This window comes from Lethenteron reissneri, chromosome 60 (genome assembly GCF_015708825.2).
Source record: "Lethenteron reissneri isolate LAM-NWPU_2019-01 chromosome 60, ASM1570882v1, whole genome shotgun sequence".
In the NCBI taxonomy this organism is placed as follows: domain Eukaryota; kingdom Metazoa; phylum Chordata; class Hyperoartia; order Petromyzontiformes; family Petromyzontidae; genus Lethenteron; species Lethenteron reissneri.
The window spans coordinates 6,327,199-6,352,440 of record NC_083838.1 but is presented as its reverse complement, the minus strand read 5'-3'; the positions used below and the strand labels follow the sequence as shown (position 1 = coordinate 6,352,440).

Genomic DNA, 25,242 nt, shown 5'->3' with positions numbered 1-25,242 from the left:
AAGTTAGAGGTAAACAGATTCTACATTTCAATGCAATATTTAAGCTCTTGAAAACAATTCAGTTTACATAAAAGTTTGTTGTTGTTAAATGTACAGCATGGAAACGTATTTACAAACAAAACTGCTGTCTCCTCAATACCGGGCCACGGCAGATGTGGTGGGTGAGATGTGGATGTGTATGACGTGCCGGCGTAGAACGGCGCTGTCGATGACAGTCACACACTGACAAATGGGTGGACATGGGACCACCACAGTCACTCAGTGAACAACCTGCCTTCCAACACTGTGCATGGTAACGGAAAACGTAGTCTAAAAGCTCTGCCAAATAAACTACACTGCTGTCAGTGTCCCTACAGGAGGCACCTGTGCCTTCGAAGCTGCGCCCATAACCGGGCACTCACACTCGCAAATGTAACAGACTCGGCGTTACTTCACCACATGCCTGTGCGTGGACACGGCTTAGCAGCAAATACAGCTACTGCGGCATTGGCCTCAGTGGCGGCGATGGCAGCCGACTCAGGTACACAGGCTAATGAAGCAGCGCTTCTTGTGGTAGTTGAGGCCGCAGTGCTGCGCAAAGCCCTTGCCGCACACGGTGCACACGTGCGGCTTCTCGCCCGTGTGCATGTGCCGGTGCTGGTTGAGGTGCGCCATGCGGATGAAGGCCTTGCCGCACTCGGGGCACGCGTAGGGCCGCTTGCCCGAGTGGCCCTTCTTGTGGCGCGCGAGGCCGGACGAGAGCGAGAAGCGCTTTCCGCACTCGTCACAGATGTACGGCTTCTCGCCCGTGTGCACGCGCCGGTGCAGCGCCAGGTTGGTGCGGAACATGAAGGCTTTGCCGCAGTCTTCGCACACGAAGGCCCGCTCCCCACCGTGCGTCTTGCGGTGGCGGTTGAGGCCGAGCGCTGCGTGAAGCGCTTGGGGCAGCTCTCGCACTGGTGCGGCCGCTCGCCCGTGTGCGTCGTCATGTGCTTGCGCAGGTTGGACGACTGCGTGAAGGCGCGCTGGCACTCGCCGCACTTGAACGGCTTCTCGCCCGAGTGCACGCGCTTGTGCAGGCGCAGCACCGACGAGTAGACGAAGCACATGCCGCACTGGCTGCAGGTGTACGGTCGCTCGCCTGTGTGCGTGCGCCTGTGCTGCAGCAGGTGGAAGGGCTGCGCAAACGCCTTGCCGCAGTCCTCGCACACGTAAGGCTTCTCCCCGTTCGACCTCCCCTCCGGGCGCTTCTTCTTCGGCACCGCCGCCGTCGGCTTCACCTTCGCTTTGCCCGTCGCCACTCTCTTGGTGCGCGGTTCGTCACCGCCTTGCTCGCCCGCCGTGCGTGCGGCTGTGTAGCACCAGCGACAGGCGGTTGCGGAACTCCTGTTGGCACGTGTTGCACCGGAACGGAGCATCCCCCGGGTCGTCGGGCCCTTCCGGCTCGGCGGGACACCGCTTGCTCCAGCGCACGGCTCTCTTGCTCCGCTCCCGGCATGCCCTGAGCGGTGTCTCCATCGCCTCGGCGTTGCCCTCCACCACTGCCGCCGCCGCCACTCCCGCATCCAGGCCGAAGGCGGCGTGTTCGGGAGGCAACTCACCCTCCACCTCTTCCACACAGCCGCTGGTCTTGTCCTCCTCCATCTGTGCACATTGCAGGAGCAGGTGGCTCGGTTCACCGTCCTCAATGACCACATGCCCTGTAGGATCGACAATGCGTGGGAATTAGGCCAAGTCGTGGAGGAGTTGGGAATCACTGTCTCAAGTGCCCCACGGTACCCGTATTATTATGCACAGTGTCCTTTCTTTCACCAGAATATTAAATAAAACTCGAGACATGTAAAACATTTCCTACATTGCAAGGGCAACCTGGGTGCATTGATGCGAATTAAATGCTGAATTAGTGATGCAGGATGCAGCACTGCATTCGTTTATTCATAAATTTATACTCTCACAGTATGCGCATTGAATTAAGCATTTTAGAATAGATGATTTACAATTCATGTAATATTATTCTTATGGGGCGAACAAACCAGTACAAACATAGGGAAAACACAAATGTATGTATTTAGAACTGATTTCACACCATATGTAGCCAACCGTGCGAATCAAATTAGATGTAAAAAAATAATCCGTTCCCAAAAATCCATGTTCAGTATGTGATCTGTTCTATTGGCCTTGGATTTATTGCACTGATATTACCTTGTTGATGGTGCACGACCTTACCATTCATAACTTGACAATGTAGCTGTATTTGGATTTTGATTTAAAGCTTTCGTGACTGCAGGGATTCATATTCATATTGTTTTATATTATTTTATTTCCCTTCTACGTGACTTTACCGAAAGAACCAAGAATATGTATTTGGATTGTTTTGTTCATTTTTGTTTTCTGTAGCCAGGTTTTCATTGTGTAAGCAAGTCCCCATCGAAAATAAGCGTTCATTGCCCTATGGGTTTTACCTGTGCCAAGATAAAACCTAGAAAAATTCAACATAGAATCATTAAGATAAAATTGTTGGAGGGTGCTGCTGGAGGTAGCATATTACACACCTACACTGCCTAATTATTATTATGATAATTTTGATAATTACGTTTGTTTACCCAGCAAAGCCTCATAGAACATCAATACTTTCACAGGAGGGTCCTGCCAAGTTTTCACAGTGGGGGGTAGTGATGTGTAATCTCAAATTGAGTCATATGCAGGTCGTTTTTCAGCAATGGAATGTTTTTGGCCCAATACCAGTTATGGTGTTAGTTTCGGCAATGGGAAGAAATTTCGATTTAAGCTTTCGTGACTGCAGGGATTCATCTCTTGGTTCTTTCGGTAAAGTCACGTAGAAGGGAAATAATAATCAAAATAAAACATAATAAATATTTTATTATGTTTTATTTTTACTTATTTTATTTTATTATTTCCCTCCTACGTGACTTTACCAAAAGAACCAAGAAGATGAATCCCTGCAGTCACGAACCCTTAAATAAAAAAAAATCAGGAGGAAATTGAAGCACAACAGGGGGAGAACATACAAACTCCATACAGACACGTGCCCTGTCAACTTATAACCACCCAATGTGCTTTCACGGGGTCCAGTAACCCCATAGGTAACGGAGTGAGCGGCTCAGTGTGCGCACACGATGCAGCATGGTGGGGGCCAGGAGGCACGCGACGATCGCAGACAAACAGCGACCCGACCTTCGCTGGCGTCCAGGTCCCCGTTGCTGGTGACGACGTCCGTCTCGGAGCCCATGAAGAGTGCCCCTTCATCGTGCTCTGCCAGGGCCTCCATCGGGAAGCATAACTCTGGGAACGCACACAGCGTCATCAGGTTTTTGTTTGAAACTAAAACTTATTTTATTTACCAGGTAAAGCCCGCTGAACTATGTAGCTTTTTTCAGAAGCAACCTGGCCGCAAATGATAGCTCAATTAAGTGGCTCATCACGTGGAAATGTACCACAGCCAAATACTCTGAACGCACGTTTGTAAATGTGGAGGGAAGAAATCGGAGGACCCGGAGAAAAATACACTCGACCACAAGTACTGTAAATGCAAAATCCAAATATACAGGTGTCAGGGTCGGGATCGAACCCACAACCGCCAATATTCCAGGCGAGGTAGTTAACATCTCGCCACTGTGGCCCACATTTGGGTTTATATTTGTCCCGTCTCCCCCAAAGTATTCAAATTATTATAATGGACGCCTCTGGCCAATAATGTATTTGTAGTATCATTACTCCACTCGTTTACCCAGGAAAGCATCAAAATAGTCTCAAAATCCTTTTTCGGTAGGGTCCTGCCAAATTTCCTTTTTTTACGAGGGCACTACTACGTGTTTTCCCAATTAAGTAATTTTCAGATAATTTCAAATCACCCGTTCTGGTCAGATCTGCGTATCCCAGCTTAAATCCCATCCCAGCCATAAATAGTCGCTCCAAGCCTGGGGTGTATCATTCAGACTCTGTCTTCTCGACGGACCTGTTCTCCACCTGAGGACGGCTGCTTGCGTTGTGGCCGAAACGTCGTGAGAATTATTATATGGGTTTTATTTTTATTATTTTATTATTTCCATTCTACGTGACTTTACCGAAGGAACCAAGAAGACAGATCTGCGTAGTTCAGTGGGGGGGGGGCTGTCGGCTGCTGTTGTCAACAGAGGGCAGTGGAGATCAATAAATTATATTTCACGATCCGCTAAACTATTTCGCACCACCACCACCACCCTCAACTACGCTCCCATACCTTCCTACCTTCCAACATCCTGCCATGGCCAAACAACTCCCAGGGCCCTGCACTTTGTGGCGAGGCCGTAATCCAACAGTGTATCGACCCAAGTACTTTGCACCGTGTAAATCAGGGGTCGGGAACCTTTTTGACTGGGAGAGCCATAAAAGCCAAATATTTCTAAATATATTTCATTGACAGCCATATAGTATTTTTAACGTATAATAAATTAAATATGTCTTACTTTTAATGCGACTTCTGGTCACGGGACCCGTGACCCGTGAAATTTTATCTTCAAAGCTAATTTCTGATTACTTTAAAATGACACAGTATTATTAAGCAATATCACAAGTATTTTAAAATCAGTTCCAAACTGATTTTATTTTTTATTTTTTGTTATTATTTTTTTCAACTCAAAATTGTCTGGGAGCCATATGCCGTCACCGGAAGAGCCATATATGGCTCGCGAGCCATAGGTTCCCGACCGCTGGTGTAAATCATCATCATCATCACTCGCGTATCACAGCCCACTGAGAGACTCACTGGCGGCGTGGCAGCAGTCGCCGGCTTCCAGCTTCACGTCCGAGTCGCACTGCGGCGCCTTCAAGAGCACGTAGGGGTCCGGGATGCCCACGTGTGCCTCCAGCCCGGCCATGGATCTGGTCACCTGTAGAAGGTCCGGTCACCTGGGGGGTGGGTTGGTTGGTTTGGTCACCTGTAGAGGCTGCTTCACTCACGCCAGGGGTCGTGTCACCCGTGCCTCTGTCCACCTTGAGGTCGGTGCAAATGAAGGTCCAGTCACTTGCAGATTGGGTCTCCCATGGGGGGGTCAGAGGTCGCCAGAAGTCGCTTGTCTGCCCACCTGGTTGGGGTCCAGGAGGCTGCTTCACTCACGCCAGGGGTTGTGTCACCCGTGCCTCTGTCCACCTTGAGGTCGGCGCAAATGAAGGTCCAGTCACTTGCAGATTGGGTCTCCCATGGGGGGGTCAGAGGTCGCCAGAGGTCGCCTGTCTGCCCACCTGGTTGGGGTCAGGTCACCCTGCAGATCTGGTGTAACACGCGGGCCACAAGGCACGGGGGCAGGCAAGACGAGCTCCCCACGGCACTCCTCACACCTCCAGGTGACACCGTGCTGGCCGCGACGTCGCTCCCCCCATTTCATTCACCGTCACTGACAGAGCGTGGCCCGTGGCCCGTGGGCTCCACCTCTTGAAGATGTCCGAGGGGGTAGTCCAGCGGCGCCAAGGCTCCGTCGGTACTCACGGCAGCCTGGCAGATGCCTCCGGTCGTAGGGGGAATTGATGAAGAAGAGGAGTCGGTTTGGGGGGGGGGGTGCCCCCCGGGACTGGGCAATCGGAGGTTCTTAACGCGGCTTCTGCACGCAAGCGCGATCAACACCACCACCAACACCACCAACGCCGCCGCCGCCAAATCACCCCCTAGTAAGATGGCCGCCAAATCACCCCCTAGTAAGATGGCCGCCAGATCACCCCCTAAGTAAGATGGCCGCCCTATTACCAACTCAGCATCGGCGCTTAACCTTGACCAAGATGGCCGCACGCGCGTGCGAAGTCTTCCATTGGCGGCGCTTATGTTGACCAATGACGGATGTTTACACCCCCCCCCCTAACCCCGCCCCCCCCACTAAGGGGCTGTCCATAAATGACGTCACGCGATTTTGAACGATTTTTGACCCCCCCCCCCCACTTCGTCACAAGGCGTCACAAAAAGTCAGACCCCCCCCCTCAAATATGACGTCACAAAGCTCTGCACCCCCCCCCCCCCCAAAATAATGTGGCGCTGCACTCTGATGTAGGAGAAAACATTTATTAGAAATATTCTTAGGGTTTTTCGGTAAAGTCACGTAGGTAAAACATCAAAATTAATAAAAATTAATTATTAATTTTGATGTTTTACCTACGTGACTTTACCGAAAAACCCTAAGAATATGAATCCTTGCAGTCACGAAAGCTTCAAATCTAGAATTTATTAGAAAGTCGATTTAATTAAGTAGAACGTTTTAAAGCTTTCGTGACTGCAGGGATTCATCTTCTTGGTTCTTTCGGTAAAGTCACGTAGAAGGGAAATAAATAATAGAAATAAAACATCATAAAATAATATAATGTTTTATTATTTTATTATTTCCCTTCTACGTGACTTTACTGAAAGATCCAAGGTAGAACGTGTTGTCCATATTTATTTAAAGTTGCGCATTTTGATGTGACGTCAAATTTCTCAAACCCCCCCTTCCCCTTGTCAGACATCGTCACAAATGTCTGACCCCCCCTCCTAGGTGCGTGACGTCATTTATGGACGGCCTCTAACCCCGTGTAAGTTGGCTGAATATGGACGGGCAGAGGAGCTCCCACCCCCCCCCCCCCCCCCCCCCCATGCAAGATGACCTTCGCAATCCACAAATCCCTCCACCAAAAAGTCTCTCCTCATTGATCACACCAACCCACCTCCCCCCCCCCAATTCACAACTCACATCCCCCCAATCCCTTTACCATCCCACCCCCATTTATACCCCCCCCACCCAACTTTCCATCCAATTCACCCACTCACACCCCCCCCCCCCATTTTTACCTCCCAACTTTCCATCCCCCCCCCCACTCACAACACCCCCCATTTACACCCCCCCAACTTTCCATCATAACCCCTCACTCTCACTCCCCCCCCCCATTTATACCCCCCCCCAACTTTCCATCCCAATCCCCCCACTCACAACCCCCCCTCCCCCCTTTATACACCACCAACTTTTCACCCCCCCCCCCACATTTATACCCCCCAACTTTCCATCACCCCCCCCCAACTTTTCACTCCCCACTTTCCATTCCACCCCCACCACACTTTTCATACCCCCCCCCCCCCCACTTATACCACCCTCCCACTCTCCATCCCAATCCCCCACTCACCAATCCCCCCATCCCACTTAACCCGCCCCCACCCACTTCCCCTTGCATCTACGATGGGCGAGGCTGTGAGTGTGTGAGAGAGAGAGGAGGAGGAGAGGGGGGGGGGGATTTTTTTAAAATCGTTAAGAGATCGACCACGTGATCAGGCGCGCGCGCGCTCTCACACGCGCCTCGTCAAAATCCCCCCCCCTTCCTCCTCCCCCTGCGCGAGGGGGGTGGGTGGGTGGGGGTGTGGGGGACGCACGCGCGCGCGCTACCCGCGAGACGGTCAGGAAACCCCTCCCCCCCTCCTCCTCCCCCCCTCAGCCCCTCCCCCCCTGGCGCGAGCGGCTCTCGCGCGCCACCTCTTTGTGTTTTTTCCCGCCCTCGGCCGCTGCGCGCGCGCGCGCTCGCGCTCGCTCGGGCCCGCGCATGCGCACTGAGTGTCACGCGGCCGCCATTTCGCGAGAGCGCCTTCTTCCCCCTCTCGCCCATTGCCGCTGCCGCACTCGGTCCCCTCCCTCCCGCCGCCCTCTTCTTCATCTTCCTCCTCATCCGTCTTCCCCGCCACTTCGGCAAACGGCGTGCGGCGCAAACTCGACAAATCTGCGGTGGTGGCTGCGGTGGTGAGGGGAGTTGAGCGCCCACCGGCGGCGGCGGCGAGGAGGAGCCGAGGTGAGTGTTGCGACCGACAGCAGGGGGGGCTGGTCGCATGGCGGCGCCGCGGCGCGGTGGTGGTGGTGAGGCGCGGCGTTGTCGCGGCTTGCACGAGCGTGAGGCCGCCTCTAGGTGTCCTGCTGATATCGGCGGGCAGGCGCGAGAGACCACCAGCACGGCTACGTATATTTAAATATATTTCTGCCCCTCCGCTACGGCGAGCTGTTATTGTCGCTTCTGCCGCACAGGGGCAGAGTTATGTGTGGCGAGGCGGGTGCGTGCGTGCGTGGTTGACGCGGCCGAGGGCTGAGGCTGTGGTGATGATGATGATGTGGGGGGAGATGCCGAGCGGCTGTGGTCCGTCTCCCTCTCGCCGATTGTCGTCTTGCCCGCGTCTCGTTGCGTCTCTTCGTGCAAAAAAATCAAAATGGAGGCCGAGGCCCTTCTGGTCCCCACAAACAACAGCGGCAGGAGGAGGCGGTGGAGGTGGAAACTCCTTGGCCTCGACTGCCCGGGTCCACCAGCAGCACCCACCAGGGTTGCAACCTCTGCGGTGAACATCCACGGGTGGCCGTCTTTTAAAAAAAAATGTTTTAGTTTTGATGTTATAGACGAAATTTGGAAGAGTTTTTGTTTTGTCGTTGCAATGTTTCTCGGGCGCCATGTCGACGAGGTGGAGGGGAATTTGCTTGGAGGGTATTTGACAGCATTGTGGTTAAATTAGTGAATTGACACCATTGGAACCTTATTTGCCAGTATAAAAATATGATAATTGTTTTTTTACCCTTTTGTCTGGCAACAAAACTGACACCTTTTTTACAAGGAGTCATGTTTGCATTGACCACAGTACCTGCAGTCGGAATGCAAATAAAAAACAACTCTGGCAAAGGAGGTTCCAATGGTGTAAATGCTTACCCCGAGCTCTCACACTCTGATGGTGCATTGTCTTTGAGTTGTGCGCCTTTTGGCGTCATGTGGTCCAACACCATGTGAGACTACGCTCTAAGGAAAGCTGTCTCGGGTGTGGACCAATCAACTTCAAGGACAGTGCATACATTATCAGAGTTATGTGTTTTATTTGCATTCCGACTGCAGGTATTGTGGTCAATGCAAATATGACTCTTTGTAAAAAAGGTGTCAGTTTTGTTGCCAGATAAAAGGGTAAAAAACCAATTATATTTTGCTACTGGCAAAGGAGGTTCCAATGGTGTAAATGCTTACCCCGAGCTCTCATACCCTGATGGTGCATTGTCTTTGAGTTGTGCGCCTTTTGGCGTCATCTGGTCCAACACCATGTGAGACTAGGCTCTAAGTAAAGCTGTCTCGGATGTGGACCAATCAACTTCAAGGACAGTCATACATTATGTTTTTTTGTTTGCATTCCGACTGCAGGTATTGTGGTCAATGCAAACATGACTCCTTGTAAAAAATGTGTCAGTTTTGTTGCCAGATAAAAGGGTAAAAAAACAATTATCATGAGTGAATTGAGTTGGTGACATTTGAGACTTTAAATTTCACATGTCCCCCTTTTGTTTGGATAAAACCCCATTCGCAGCCGACGCGAGGTTGCGCCAATACATCGCGATACGATTGGAAACTACGCGGTTTAATCCGCGCCACAGCGACTTGGGCACAATTACCGAGTTTAATGAGCAGGGCCCAGGAGTGATGGTGGTGGCCTTTGGTGACCCACGGGTAAATCGGGACACAACATCGGGGCCGCGGGGGGGTGCTATAGAGATACAACACCAGGGCCTGCGGAGGGATTTGTGACCGTAGGGACAACAGTACGACTGGTGGAGGGCATTACCGTGGGTTTATGACAACACCATATCGTCAACACCTGGCATCCGTGAGCTGCCCCAGAGGGCCCCATGGTAGTGCATTTGAGAGTGCAGTCGCCTATAACGAGGCATCCCTTGGGTCCTTAAAATATCCCATGTGGAGACTGGCAGAGCCCCCAACACCTGGACCCTAGGGGTGCACCATATGCCCACTCGGAGACATACCCCCCCCCCCCCGCACATGTTACAATAAATACTGCTTTGCGCATGATGCTCAAGAATGCGCATTGCTGAGGATCGTCATGCCAACCCACACTGCACAGTGCGCATGAGAGCCCCCCCCCCAATACAGGGGCAGTAGCTGGGTTTGTTGAAGGTCTCGTGATGGCACCATGGCAGATCGTGCTTGGATTTGGGGGGGCTCAATATACAATTTTTTTAGCCCTCATACACAGATAGTATCAGTGTAGTACGGGTTTCGTGGAGAAACTCGGATTTATGTTTAACTCGGCGGTGTTGCTGTTCTGCAATGCACCGCACGATGAGCCCATTGAGCCGAGTTAGACTCTCGACCTCGGCTCCGCCTATTTCATCCTACGCTGGCCAGCGTGGCGAAATATGGTCAACATACCCAAACAAATGACTAACACGGTGTGTAGAGGCTTTCATCGCACAGTGGTTTGACAAGGATTTAATAGTCTTAATTCAACGTTTTAAACTACTTCTACAAAGTAACTCCACTGCTAATGTAAACGTTTTTTTAAAATCCTGTATTAAAAGGTTCTTGTAAAATAAAATAAAACACTTCTATTTAAAAGTAGAATAAACAAGTGTAGATTTGATTCCATGAAATCAAGTGAAACAGTGTACAGTCTACCAACTCAAGACTTGTGTCTTTGGGTAGACTCATGATTGCACTTTAAGGGTACAACCAGGGCCCGGAGTTAGCTCCATGATAGGACCACGTAGAGCCTATACCTTGTGGGGGTTACCCATAGTGAGGCAGCTCCATAATTAGTAAAAACAGGTTAAAGAAAAATCTGAATACTTATAGTGTTACATGCATTCACCCACAGTTTATGGACTGCCCCATATGGAGACAACACTCATGCCTGAGGGCTGCCCCATATGCCCACGGTGGGAAGATACACACGTCCCCTGTAAAATTACTGATTGTTACATGATGGTGATAAATATTCACTGTTCATCTCCATTACTGTAAACGCACACTACACTGAGAAGATGGTAGGGTGGGAGGAAGAGACACTCCCGTCTCCCGCCCCGGTTTTTCGTATCACATAGTGGGCACCATTTACTGTCCCTGCGGTTTTTAAATATAAAGTGCAGCTGACAGAAAACAAAGGTAATAATTTCGTGCCAGAAATAAGATTATTGTACTTGCATCGGTTAATTTCCTTACCCATAAGGCATCCGCAAATTGGGAAAGAAAAAAATTTACGTTGTCAATATCATGGGACCTCCTTTGTCAGTACCAAATATGAGAATAGATAATACATGCATATAATATTATCAGTGTTTTTTGTTTGCATTCTGACCACAAGTATTGTGGTTAATGCAGACATGATTCCTTGTAAAAGGATTTTTTTGCCAGAAAAAGGGGAAAAAAACCTATCCTAACATTGTCAATAGACGTGATGTTTTACTGTCTGCGCATTGTGATTTTGTATGACTTTGCTAACACAGGGTCTCCTGTCCCTCTGCTTTAGAATCTGGGGGGGGTGGGCCAATAGGAGCCGTGGCCGATGGCGAGCGAGGAGGTGGCAGAGGCCACACCCTCTGGCGAGGAGGAGCTGGACGGCTTCACTCGGCTGAAGGAAGGGGGGCCGCCTACCCAGGGCACGGGACTCGTGGATGATGACCCCACGTCAAACATACCCAAGAAGCCCGATGAGTCGGAGGTATGTAGGGGGAAGCCGCCAGCTCGCTGGGCCGATTTTAGTTTTATTTTGTGACTTACGTCACCCCACTGTATGCACTGCAGTATCATTTAGATTTACGAATGATATCTCAAGATTCTGTACAAAAAGGAAGGCCTCATTTGAATTATTCTTGCAGGATATCAGAGGTATCAGGTAGTTGAAGGCCATCATGGCAGAGCGAGAGAGAGGAGACAATTTGGTAAAGGGGCAAATTGAGCCTTCAAATAGAAGGGGACTCGGCCATGAATGTAAGTCTCAAGTTTAGACCTCGCAGAACAGAAGAATGGTCTTCACAATACAGACGACCATGGGGAGCAAGTTCCAGAGAGAGGAAGCATCAAGAGAGACAGTTGAGAGACCCTTTGTTGCACACGAGAAACAAATAAAACAATATGCAGGGAAAAGCAGCCGGGAGAGAGTCCATGAGGATAGGGACAGAAATAAGTATATTGTTTGCTTATTTATGTATTAATATTCTGCACATTAATGTTAAAGATTATTTTGTATTGCATGAGGATATGGATGTTGAACAATGAGGCCTATCATTTACTTGATGTGTTATTGGATATGGAGCCAGTGGAAGGGTATGAGGAGGGGGAATATACTTTTGTTTCCAGGTATGGGTGAAAGTTAAGTGGTTGCATTCTTGATCATTTGGAGTTTGGAGATGAGGATTTTGGCAGCCCATACAGAAGAGTTGTTAGTTAAGTTGACCAAGCTTTGTGAGTAAATTTAGTGCATGTGTAATATTTCAGTGTATTCTTTTTACTGTTTGATACATCCTGCTGAGTAAATGTGAAATTCCCTCCTAACTGATACATGCATTTGATTTTGAAGGATGGTGACCTGGACCAAGTGCCTCTGGTTTCAGAAGTGGCTCTTGCAGTGAAAGATGGCACTGAATCAGCAGGTGGCACTGTAGTTTCCGAGCCCGCTGACACAAACGCCAATGCCACGATTATGGACAGCGCCGAGGTGATCTCTATCGAGATGTCTCACATGGCCCCCGACATGATGGTTCACGTGATGATCGACGGTGCCTCCGAACAGATTGTCAACATGGCCGCCGACGTCACGGCTCCGGTGGAAGCCACCTCTGTCGACAGCGTTGCTGACGTAACAGTGGCTGACGTGACCGTCGAAGATGTGGAAATGAAGGATGAGACGCTGCCTTTCCATGCTGCTACAGATGGCGCCGAGGTGATTGAATTCATGGACACCGCTGCGGTGATGGACGTTGTGGAAGTCACGGAAGGGACGGAGGCAAAAGAGAGTGATGATGCCTTTGCCGATGCCGGATCGCTGAGGGTCCTGAGCGTGGAGACCATGGATACTGCCACATCTGGCATAGGTGAAGTGACGAATGTTTTAGAAACCAATTTTGCCACTGCAGTTGCAGATGATTCTATTGCCAGCAGCGCAGCCCAGCCTAAAGAGAACGACGATTCTGTACAGGAGATCTCCGCCGAGGGAGGTTTCACAGCCTACGTGGGCACTGCAGCAGATGCCGACGTCGCTACAAATGAACAGGGGTTCACAGAAAGAGACACCGGTGATGAAACCAACTCGGCTGAAGTCGACGCTGTTGTGGAGTCCGTTGACGTTAATGAGCTGAAAGCGGAAACGTCCGACACCACTGATGTCATCGCCGTCATCGTGGGCACAGAGATGACAAACGTGGCTGACGGCAGCAACACCAGTAACGCCGATACTGAAGTGGCAGCGACGACCAGCTCGGGCAATGGCTTGATTGAATCGTTGGAAGCAGGCGGAGTGGCTGGTGGTGCTACTGTTGTGAGTGTGTCCGGACCAGAGGACGTCGCGTTCGTGACAACCATAAGCGTGGCGAGTCCCCTGGACGTGAGCACTAGCGTGGCCAGCGTGACGGACGTGACTTCGGCGGCGCTGCGGGCCCTGCAGGCCGTGGCCTCGCAACACGTGGGTGGTGGGGCGAGCGCCTCCATCTCTGAGGACACACACATCATCACACTGCACCCAGTGAGCCTGGAAGAGACGGGAGAAGGAGGAGGAACCTCCATTGGAGAGATCACGCTCGTGCAGGTGCAGGCAGGTGAGCGTCAAAGTCAGCAGCTCGGGACCGCATTGCGCACTGGAGGCATTATGATTCGCCCACTTCCCTTCCAGAGATTCCATGCGTTGTTGTGATTCAGAGATGTTTGAATTCAGGAATACTAATTGTTTTACATTTTGGTAATTGCACGATTCAATTAATGCATAATGAACTTAAGAATTTATATTAGTCAATGTATCAATGCGGCTTTGCCTCTCCTGTCCCCACACATAACAATTCACTTAATGAAATCATATCGTGAATTTCAGATGGCCTAGACAAAAGCAAGTCGTTCCACGTGCAGTAGAGAAATGTGCTTGCAGACATCGCCGTAATGAGTGTTAAAAGCATGCGCACCTGTCTTGATAATACTCAACATGTACTTTGTGCATGTGGAGGTGGGGACGCGCCACAGGCTTCAGGCATCGTGACACAGGTGGTGCCCATGGAGAACCAGGGCCTGCTCACGGAGATGGTCCCCGTGGACCAGCAGGGCCTGGTGACCGAGGTGGTACCCGTGGAGAGAGGCATGCTCACCGAGGTGGTGCGCATCGGCGAGGACGGCACCGTAACTGTCACCGACGGGGAGGAGCTCACCGCAGACGGGCTCATGGCAGAGGTGGTGCCGACGGGTGTGTGCCGCACAGGTCATGGCGTTTTCTTGCGTCGCTCAGATACCAAGTTGACATTTAATGTTGCTAACGTTCTGCATTTGAACGTTACTTAGTCACGTCGCATGAATGAGTTTGTGTGGCTTGTGTGGCTCGTGTGTGCGGACAGGGGAGGAAGGGATAAACGAGGGAATCATCGCTCAGATCGTGCCGGTGCAGGAGGGGGTCGAGTCTGGTGGTGAGGGAGGCATCAGGTGAGTGCATGCCTCTGCTTACGCCACCATTTTCCATTGCGACATCAAGGGTGCATTTAACTTGTACATTCTAACTCTTATCGTGAAATTCATCGTCATAGCCATTTACCATGAGTTTTCTGGTGGTTCATGCAATGTCCTACAACTGAGCAGAGGTCGCAAACAGGTTTTGATTTCTTACCCGTACCCGGCCGCACCAGGGTCGCAAATGGGTACCCGTACCCGGCCGGGTACCCGTACCCGGCCGGGTACGGGTACCCGTTCCCTACCCGTACCCTACCCGAAATGAGTGACAAACGGTTACTCACCAGTGACTCACGGCCTACCCGTACCCGGCCGCACCAGGGTCGCAAACAACTACCCGTACCCGTACCTGGCCGGGTAGCCGGGTATCGGGTACCCGGTTGCGACCTCTGCAACTGAGTCAGCACTGCTGAGGTTGAGTTAGAATTTGGGAAACCAAGCGAGACTAAAGCGGGGGTTCTCAAGTGCAGTGAGTTAGTATTAGCCCGATTTACCAATGACTGGTCAAACAATCATCATGTACAACTTCAGCTTAACTCCAGTTCTGAAGGTAAAATCTGATTGACGTGAGATGTGCCAATAACGTGAATAGACTTGGTAAAGCATTTTCAAAACTGGTTGACTTATCTCATCTCTCATGGCTGTGCTCTGACAATATGGTGTGCACTGCTGCTACCAGAGTTCCTTATGAAAATGTCTTAATCTTTAACATGACACTGAAAAGCAATGTCTGATTGGGAGAAATTGTGCGTTTTAACACTTCTTTGATCGTGTCTGCATAGCCACACGCTGCCGCTGCCGGAGGGGGTGCAAGTGGTGAAAGTGGGGCCCAACGGGGAGCTGGAGGTGGAGCGGGCCCCGATGGGCTCGCAGGACGGGAGTGTTGACGGGGACGGGATTGGGTTGCTCATTACTGCCCCCGACCCTGAGGAACGCAGCAAGGAGAAGGACCCAGACTACCAGCTTCCCGTAAAGAAGCCTGTGCGGAAAGGGCGCAAGAACAAGCTGCGATACAAGGCAGGGAACCCTGCACGCAAACAGACATCTCTTTCGTGGCCTGCGCAAGGACGTGTCACTAACAGCCTCTTTAATTTAAACTGATTTCATCCGTGTTTCATGTTGAATTTGAAATCCAACTGACAATACATAACTGATGTTGGTAATTAATTCGATGGCACCAGGAGCTGTTTTTGATGTACCTCGTTCATACTGCCTGTATAAATATGTAATGGCTGATGGTTGATTTTGTGAAAGAATTAGCACCTGCCCAGGTTGTCTGAACATGACTCAGCACAGCTCCTTGCCATTTATGTAAGCTGAAGCCAGTTAATATCTGTCGGGTCTGAAAAATGTTCATAAATGCAAAAGTATGAAACTGGATATGGTCTTGGTCAACGGTTATTTCCCATTTGATTGAATCGGGACTTTTGTGGACAGCAGAGGGCAGTGCAGCAAAAGCCATTGTGCTGTATGTCCTTACCTTAAAAACACCTGCACTGACCAGCATGACGAATAATTATCAAATAACTCCTACAACCTGCATCGGTAGCCCCTCGTCTAGCAGTGGATTGACCCAAGGTTGCTGTACATGTTATTGAATTTAGTTTAAATTGCATCTGAACCTCGTGGGTTTGGGGGGCACCGAAGACACATGTCAATGTGTGAATGTGTACGTGTAACTGCTCCTGTATTAATGTAAGCATGTGTGCGTATGTGTGTTGGCGTGCACGTTTCTGTTTTCAGCAAGAGGCGGCCGACGCCGACATCTCGGTGTACGACTTTGAGGAGCAGGAGGAGGGGCGTCTGGTGAGCAGCCAGGACGTCGGCGTGGAGAAGGCGATCGCACCCAAGCCACCCAAGCCCACGCGCATTAAGAAGAAAGGTTCGCAACGCTTACACCCGACTTCTGCATGGATTACGCCTCGCATATAACTGGCCAGCAGACCGTATGGCACGGGGTATAACTAGCCTCTGATGGAATGGGAATACAAATTTCTGCTGAGGAGTATACAGGTCATTGGATATGCAAAAATTCATAGATCAAAGGCTATTTTGATATTCCTGATAAATGCTTTGAATTTTGTCTAAGAATAATAGGTTTCGATTTAAAGCTTTCGTGACTGCAGGGATTCATCTTCTTGGTTCTTTCGGTAAAGTCACGTAGAAGGGAAATAATAAAATAGTAATAAAATAATAAAAATCTAAACAATAAAATACAATTCGTGACTGCAGGGATTCATCTTCTTGGTTCTTTCGGTAAAGTCACGTAGAAGGGAAATAATAAAATAGTAATAAAATAATAAAAATAAAACAATAAAATACAATTCTCACTGTGAGAATTGTATTTTATTATTTCCCTTCTACGTGACTTTACCGAAAGAACCACCAAGATAAGAATAGGTTATTTGTCATTGAAGTAAATTATATTAGATTAACTTACTGAACATACTAAACAAAACTCTACATGAGATAAAAACAGAAACAATTAAAAGAATTTAAAATAAACAAAAAAATGTTGAATTGAATCGTCATTGAGCTGATGAAATCCGCTTGTAGGGGGATGTATCGATAGATGTGGACTCAGCAGCATATGTTGTCATCACTGTGTGTCCAGGAGCCAAAAAGACGTTCCAATGCGAGCTGTGTAGCTACACATGCCCACGCCGTTCCAACCTGGATCGGCACATGAAGAGCCACACGGACGAGCGACCACACTGCTGCCACCTGTGCGAACGCGCCTTCCGCACCGTCACGCTGCTGCGCAACCATGTCAACACGCACACCGGTACGTGCGAGCACAGGCAGGCTCTCGCGCACGGTCACGGCCACGCTGGGCCATCCGCCCACACACCAGAGGTCGCAAACAGGTTTTGATTCCTTACCCGTACCCGTACCTGGCCGCACCAGGGTCGCAAATGGGTACCCGTACCCGGCCGGGTACCCGTTCCCTACCCGTACCCTACCCGAAATGAGTGACAAACAGTGACTCACCGGTGACTCACGGCCTACCCGTACCCGTACCCGGCCGCACCAGGGTCGCAAATGGGTACCCGTACCTGGCCGGGTACGGGTAGCCGGGTATCGGGTAGGGTACGGGTATCGGGTACCCGGTTGCGACCTCTGCCACACACCGGTGTGACCATGTGAGCGCACGGGCTTTGATGAGATGTGCCTGCTTCCCGGTGCAATGTCTGCGTGTGTGCGCTGGTCGACTGCAGGCACAAAGCCGCACAAGTGCATGGAGTGCGACATGGCGTTTGTGACGAGCGGGGAGCTGGTGCGCCACCGCCGCTACCGGCACACCCACGAGAAGCCCTTCAAGTGCTCCATGTGTGACTACGCCAGCGTGGAGGTAGAGCCTGCGTGTGTCCCCTTTACCCGGGACAATGCCCTAAGTATTAAGTATCTGGGCAAAAGTTTATTTACTTAATTTCTAGACTAAGACACATGAGTGATGACCCTCCAGAATAGCTCCATTCTATTCTGATTATGCATCCCCATTTCAATTCGATCCATTGTCATGATTCATGAACCTGATTCGATTCAAGAACATACCTACGGACCTGCATGCGGATTTTGAAGGACTGCTTCGTAATGTTTATGTATCAAGGACCATCTCATATTCACATGCATTGCGGCTCTTGAAATATTGGGTTTTTACCGAATTTGAAAGAAAATGCTTTTCTTGTTTTTTTGGTTGTTGACCCCAGGGCCACATGAATTAAATATAATCGATTCTGATATGCACGATCGTATGCATGTGTTTTGAGTGCGCAATAATCTTTTTGATGTACAGTAAAACCTGATTATTTCGGTATTTCATCATTCATAATTGAGGATAATTCTGCATGGCTGCGCTTTGGCATATTTACAGTATTAGTCGAATTGCCATACCGAATGGTCCAATTTTGGCACACACGTGCAGCGATGCCGCACGCCACAACCAAAAACATGACTCAGTGTAGTGGTGGCGCGCGTCGTGAGCGTGAGTGCAGACCTGTTGCTTTGGACTTTTCCTTGTTTATGTGCAAGTCAACCCTCTCAGAAATGGATAGAATTGATGCAGGGTGTGTGTCAATGCGTATGGTGTGAGAAGAGTTTGGAAAACAAATTTCGATCTCCTTTTGGGGCAGGAAGCACTGGGGAGTACCATTTGTACATAATTTGGAATATTGGATAATTTGGCAAGGCTAGAGCCCCATATGTGTCGAATCAACAAAGGTTTACTGTATCATGAAATTATGTATCTTGGCATTCCCCGTAATGGCTAGACTGGTGTACTACCTGCCCTCTCATGTTGCCGCAGGTGAGCAAATTGAAGCGCCACATCCGGTCGCACACAGGCGAACGCCCTTTCCAGTGCGGCCTGTGCAGCTACGCCAGCAGGGACACCTACAAGCTCAAGCGCCACATGAGGACCCATTCCGGTACGGACGCTCATGCCCATCCCCTCCCACCTTCCTGGGGAGACGTGGCAGCTGCCACCTCTAATGTGACTGCCTTCCACAATAATGTCAATGCTTTCCTTGGAAAATGTGGGTGCAGTTGCTTCTGATTGTTTCTATTACAGTTTTTTTATCCAATTAGAATTATGAGAAATTATTCAGTTTACATAAACGTTGTAATATATTCTTATTAACTATATTATTCACTGTGTCCTAAGTGAATTTAAAACGGTTAAGGATATGTACATAATCTGTTCTTGAGCGGGTACTTGTATTTCAGGGATATGTAATGTTATATCTGTGCTGTAGATTTTTAAACCCTTGAACGTGCACTTTTTCATTGAATAATATCCTGATGAGGATTTATAATCAAATTGGGATTACTTCATGTGCATTTGACCGGTTGGGGTTGATAAAAGTAATTAATTTAAGAAGCAGACGTGAATGTTGTAGAGGAGGAAGGCCTTACTGAATTAACAGTGCAACGGTTGGCCATGCGTTCGTGCGTGCAGGCGAGAAGCCCTACGAATGCCACGTGTGCCACGCGCGCTTCACTCAGAGCGGCACCATGAAGATGCACGTACTGCAGAAGCACACGGACAACGTGCCCAAGTACCACTGCCCGCACTGTGACGCCGTCATCGCGCGCAAGAGTGACCTCGGTTAGAAACTACCGCACCGCAGTCACGCACCACACGCTGCCTATGGCTATCGCCAAATCATCCGAAGTGTCCCCCACTTGCCAGGTCTTAAGGCGGGTTGAGCTTGGTACATACGTGAATGGGAGACTGGCAGGTGTTGTAGGCTTTGGCAGCGAGATGTTGAGATGGCGATGTTGTGGTCGCCCCCTCTTATGCTTAAACTTTCTCCAGGAAATCCAGTTTCCTCACACGTGGGAAATACTCACGAATGGATTTGAACAAATATACCAATTGCAAGAACCATTGAGGCTTTTCTGGGTAAATAAATGTTAAAGTTGTTTTTACCAGCTCAGTGTGGGTGCCTCTTCCCCCATTAAAAACGTAGGAGCATGCTCAGCGATGCAGTACGCTGAAACGAGGGGTCGTAATGCCTCCTGCTGTGACGAGCGTGTTTGGAGGTTATTTCTGCTGTTCCTTTTTGTTATTATATTTTATCATTACTCTTGTTTACCCAGGAAAGCCTCACTGAGTCTCAAGACTTTTTCAGGATGGCCATGCCAAGTGTTTTATCATTACTCTTGTTTACCCAGGAAAGCCTCACTGAGTCTCAAGACTTTTTCAGGATGGCCATGCCAAGTGTTTTATCATTACTCTTGTTTACCCAGGAAAGCCTCACTGAGTCTCAAGACTTTTTCAGGATGGCCATGCCTAGTGTTTTTGTTTCGCAGTATGGGGCGATGTTGATGTGTAATGTAGATATGCGCTGTGTATGTATGTTGAACTTTGTACGTAGCCAACTGTGCTAATCGGTTAGCTAAGTAATTTGCAGATAATTTTTCAGTATTGGGATGCTTTCGTCAATACCAGTACCATTATAACTCAGAAGAAAACCATACGAAACAGGGGGAGAACATATGAACTCCACACAGAAAAGCACCCGAGTTGGGAATCGAACCTTTCTTGGTGTGAGACCACGAGTGTTATCACTGCGGCCATGCCTGTCATTCTGTTGATTAAATTGCTGTGATGACAAGAACTTATTCCTGTCCCAACCCCGGGCTCCCATCCAAAAAACCCTCACCATCTCTTTAGGTGTTCACCTCCGCAAGCAGCACGCGGTGCTTGAGCGCGAGCTGAGGTGCCGCTACTGTCGCGCCATCTTCCACGAGCGCTACGCCCTCATGCAGCACCAGCGCACGCACCGCAACGAGAAGCGCTTCAAGTGTGACCAGTGCGAGTACGCCTGCAAGCAGGTGAACGCCACCACACACCAACCCCCCATCACCACACATCGCGCTGACTCTTTGTTTCCGTGCGCAGCTCACGCTTGCGGTGGTGTCACAGCAGGGGCATTATTACCCCCGAGTCAAGTGGTCGGCAACCAAAATAATAAGAAAAGACATTTTTGTTGGGAATTTGGTACAACAAAAATTGTCAATCCTTGGAAATATAAGACAGTCCTTAATAAATAACGTTACAAAACAGTCCTTAAAAGCCGAATTTGGCTCTTCCAGAGCCGCAGGTTGCCACCCCTTGCCCACCTCAAACCTAGCGACGGCATTCTAACCTTGTACCACGTGTGCGTGCTGGTGTGGTCTGTGTGTTGTGTCTGCTGGTGCTTTCGTCTGACAACTAGGAGCGACACATGATCATGCACAAACGCGTGCACACCGGGGAGAAGCCATTTGAGTGCACGCTCTGCGACAAGACCTTCCGCCAGAAGCAGCTCCTCGACTTCCACTTCAAACGCTACCACGACCCCAGCTTTGTGCCCACCACTTATGAGTGCAGCAAATGCCACCGCAACTTTACTCGCAGGGTGAGTGAGCAAATGGAACGTGTGCGCTGCCACGGCTGGGTCAGCCTCGCTGTTGCAGAGATTGGCCCTCGTTGAAGCTGCATTGTCTCAGTCGCGTGTGTATGTCTTGTATACCTGAGGTTGCTGTTGTTTACTTGGCGTGGTGAATTGTGCCGACTGACCTGACCCCATTTGACAATTTTGTGGGATGGCTTGCGTTTGCGCAGAGCACGATGATGAAGCACTTTGACATGTGCGATGGAGAGCTGGAAAGTGGCGAGCAGAACGGCAAGGCTCGGCGCGGGCGCCGCCGGGGGCGCAAGCGCAAGATGCAGTCTCGCAAGCACGGCTCGTCGAGCGGTGAGATGCCTCGCACTGACAGGCGGATTATTAATGCCCTGGGATTTGCATGCCTCTCCGTATTTTATCTCGAAGTTTATATATTCACCTTGATGCCTCTTCCCAGCGGATGTTAGTGCTGCGCTTTACTCTTGACGTTCTTCTCGCCACTTGTAAATCAGAGTCGGATGAAATGCCCACGGACGAGGATGAGGAAGAGGAGGAGCTGAATGAGGAGAGTGTGGAAGTAGCGGATGAGGAAGTGGAAGAGCCAGAGCCGCCCCCCATGAAGCGGCGCCGTGGCCGCCCTCCCAAGGCCAAGCCAGGCCGCCCCGCCAAGAAGGTGGCTGGCTCAGGTGAGTGAGTGAGCGAGCGGGGTTCTCGGAGCGATCGATCGCCTGTGGTGAGGGCTAGCGGGCACTGATCACAACCACAAGTTGAATCTCCTCCTCCGAGATGGTGACCTCCACAGGCATGCACTGCCTTGAAGAAAGTGCTTTGTGAGCATATCTCTCGGGTTAGCCCCTTCCACTCATTGTAGTCGCACAATGTGTTTTGTGTCCACTAACCTGTGTCAATCGAGTGGTGCTTCAAAACACTTATATTGTGTGTAAAAGTCTATGCATTTGGGCCAATTGAAGAAATATAACACTGCATCTTGCAGGCATTTTTGGCACGTAGTAAAGAATAATTGAAAATTGCAGTGTTGTGCTGACTACAGTATAAATAAAGATTCTGATTTTGTAATGTCTCGCAGAATGATTTCCTATGGGGACCAGTATTTTTTGCACCGTTTGAAGTGTGCGCCCGTGCATATTTGTTTCAGCAGAGATCAAGACGGAGCCAAAGACGGAGCCCACAGACTTGGACTCCACTATAGACAGTGTGGCCTGCGGCATCATCGAGATCATCCCGGTGACGGTGGGCGGCCCCGATGGGCCTGATGACGACGAGGAGGAGGAGGAAGAGGAGGAGGCGGCAGATGGCGAGGAGGGGGGTGAGGGGGAAGAACAGGAAGAAGAAGAGGAGGAGGGGGGCGCGAAAGAGCATGTGGTGGTGTTGGCTGTTGAGACGGCGGCAGACGAGGGGCCCAAAAACGACATCACGCCCGAGATGATCCTGAGCATGATGGACCAATGAGTGGTCTCGCATCGCAGCGGGTAAACTAACTAAACTCCACTCTTGATTGATATGCCCAACCAATCCCGGGCTTCCCACTGAGGTTTGAGAAAAGTGTGTCCAACCAGCAGTTGGTGAAGTTAAACTTTTTTCCATGCAATTCACGTGACATGCGCCCGCTGGGCAGTTGTGATGGGGGGGGGGGGGAATTCTTGGAAAGCCTGGGCCGGTAGGATGCGCGAATGGAAGTGGGTGTTTAATTGGTTCGGTGGGTGGGGGGGGAGGTTCACAGTCCGAGTGGTTTCTCGTGACATGGACGAGATCGCGTGCAAAATCAAATGCAGAGTTCGACAGTGGCCGTCGCCTGCGCGCATTGTATTTTTCACCTAGCGGATCTTTCTTTGTGTAACGTTATTTCTTTGGGAAAATGTAACGTTTTTTTTAGGCGTCGTGCGGAAACGTAACGTAGCGGTGGTACTTTTGCAGCCTTGGTGTTTTCACGAGGGGAAAGAGGTTTTTCTGCCGTGAGAAGACTGTTTCACGGCGAGGGCTTGTGTAACGCACCCCGTCCGTTACCCACAACCTTTTCCAACACCCTTTCCTTACTGTAGAGCATCGCCGATTTACATTTAGCTTTCACACCGTCCATTGCTGTTAGATGTTGGGCACAGCTCTGATGGGGTTTTTTTTATTCTGCACAAGTTGGAGATTAGTAAAGGGAGGTGCCTGTAACTTTGGCCATGACGTGGTTTGTTCCAAACAGCAAAATGATGGTTTGTGTTGTTTAAGGTCGTGGTTTAGCTATGATTTTCTAATATTCAATGACAGTACTGAGTTTATAGTTAAACACTTAATTGTTAGTATTTTTCTTTATTTGCCCATAATGACCGCTATTAAAAAGATTCAACACATTGTACTAGAAAGTGGTGAGAAGCCATGGATCTGAGTTTAGAATAATGTAATGAAGATAGTGGTTTTAATAACAGAGCATAGCTTTGATAGGAAGCCTCACTTTTCGAATGTAAAAGTGTTAATTGATTCTGAACGAATAGCTGATTAATTTCAGAGTAGAATTATGCAAAAGGATATGATAATCGATACGAAGCGTAGTTTGTGTTGTTTGAATGTGAACGGTCACATTGTCGCATTTTTATTACTCTGAAATCTTTTTAAGGCAGGTGCTTTTTTACCTTTTTCGCTTACTTTTCCATTTTATAATATAACAAAAATGTTGAAAACATTTCCGGTGCATGGTGTCACCTTGTACATGATTCGACACAGACCTTGATGCTGGTAGGCAGTGCTGAAGCAATGTTACAGGCCGGTTTCGACAACCAAACGCTTTTGCTTTATTCTTTGCTCTGAAGTGCTGCCCCCCTCCACCTGCCCGCCGCCCCCCCAAGCTGTCCTGGACTGGTTCATCCATATGCTGAGGACTGACTTGATGTTGGTTGCGCACGTGCATTTTCAAGGAATTATTTGATTTTAAGCTCCACATTGTGCATTGAAAATAGCCTGTGCGCTGGGTTGCTGACTGCAGGATGCAGTCGTTAGGTCCAATGTGAATTGCATGGAAAAACGTAAATTTTGTCATACCCTAAGGGAGCAATCCTGCAAAGCTGAAGTGATATTTTTTCTGGGTAGTGTGGAGTTTATACGGATGGGTGTTTGGCATGGATTGGTGGTGGGGTGGATCGGGTGGTGGTGTACGATGCCGTCACACGGCACGGTGGCCCCGGCGCAGGGCAAAGGGCCTGCATTGTGTGGAACTCGTTGGGTCTTCGAGTCACGTAGGAACAATGTGAAGCCGTGAGCCAGCTGTGCTGTTCAGACTTGAGTTGGAAATCCGTCGGGCGAGGACAACGCTCTTTTGTATGTAACTTGTTCAGAAATGACCACTGTATGCAGGTTTTCAATAAACAGGTCACAAGTATATCAACAGCTGTTTGTTCTCATTTCATCTGCGGGGGAAAAAAATGAACCCGAAAAAACAAAGTTTTTTGGCGGCTAGAGTCCTCTCGTCCTCTGGCTTGAGATGGCTGCCACCTATGGGTCAGATGATTGCCTGCCACCATTAAGCAATTGGTAATTAAATATTTAAAAAAAATTTCCTAAAAAGTGTAAAGTTATGGAAAAAAAATTTTTCACGAAAATAAATTGTCACGCACAACGAGTCTGTGTGCAAAATGTCAGCTCGATTGGATCACGGGAAGTGGGTTAAAAAACGACCGAAAGATTTGCACGGTCGTAAGCGCGCAAGCAAGCAATTTAACTTAATATAAAGGATTTAAAAAGGGAAGGTTGGTGAGAGAACAGGAGGTGGCCAACCGCCATCACCACTTCCTGCAATGTTCACCTGTGTGCCCACTTATTCTTGATTAGTTTTTACATTTTATTACACCTCAGGTATTACATTGCAGAGACTAGAATACACTTAAGAGCAGTTGTGCGATGCCAAACTACG

The 25,242-nt window shown here is 49.5% G+C and overlaps 2 protein-coding genes across 3 annotated transcripts; one reads left to right on the top strand and one right to left on the bottom strand.

Annotated features, from left to right (window-relative positions):
- Positions 1–6: 6 nt before the first annotated feature.
- On the bottom strand, positions 7–1,088 carry LOC133357860 (zinc finger protein 879-like). Its single transcript, XM_061576002.1, has 2 exons — positions 953–1,088; positions 7–905 (listed from the first exon to the last, which is right to left on the bottom strand). The coding sequence occupies exons 1-2, from the start codon at positions 1,086–1,088 to the stop codon at positions 517–519; spliced, it is 525 nt and encodes a 174-aa protein (XP_061431986.1). The 3' UTR covers positions 7–516.
- A 6,451-nt stretch (positions 1,089–7,539) lies between these two features.
- LOC133357882 (transcriptional repressor CTCF-like) lies at positions 7,540–24,713 on the top strand. 2 transcript variants are annotated; one of them, XM_061576037.1, is made up of 16 exons: positions 7,540–7,770; positions 11,264–11,455; positions 12,314–13,547; positions 13,946–14,179; positions 14,328–14,412; positions 15,219–15,453; positions 16,180–16,318; positions 17,051–17,221; positions 17,655–17,788; positions 18,743–18,863; positions 19,394–19,543; positions 20,615–20,775; positions 21,159–21,341; positions 21,548–21,680; positions 21,842–22,015; positions 22,489–24,713. In XM_061576037.1, exons 2-16 carry the CDS (start codon positions 11,300–11,302, stop codon positions 22,797–22,799), a joined length of 3,621 nt encoding a protein of 1,206 aa, XP_061432021.1. In that variant the 5' UTR covers positions 7,540–7,770; positions 11,264–11,299; the 3' UTR covers positions 22,800–24,713. The 2 variants fall into 2 exon arrangements, with proteins under 2 accessions (XP_061432021.1, XP_061432020.1); XM_061576036.1 differs by having other exon boundaries at positions 22,486–24,713.
- Positions 24,714–25,242: the final 529 nt, after the last annotated feature.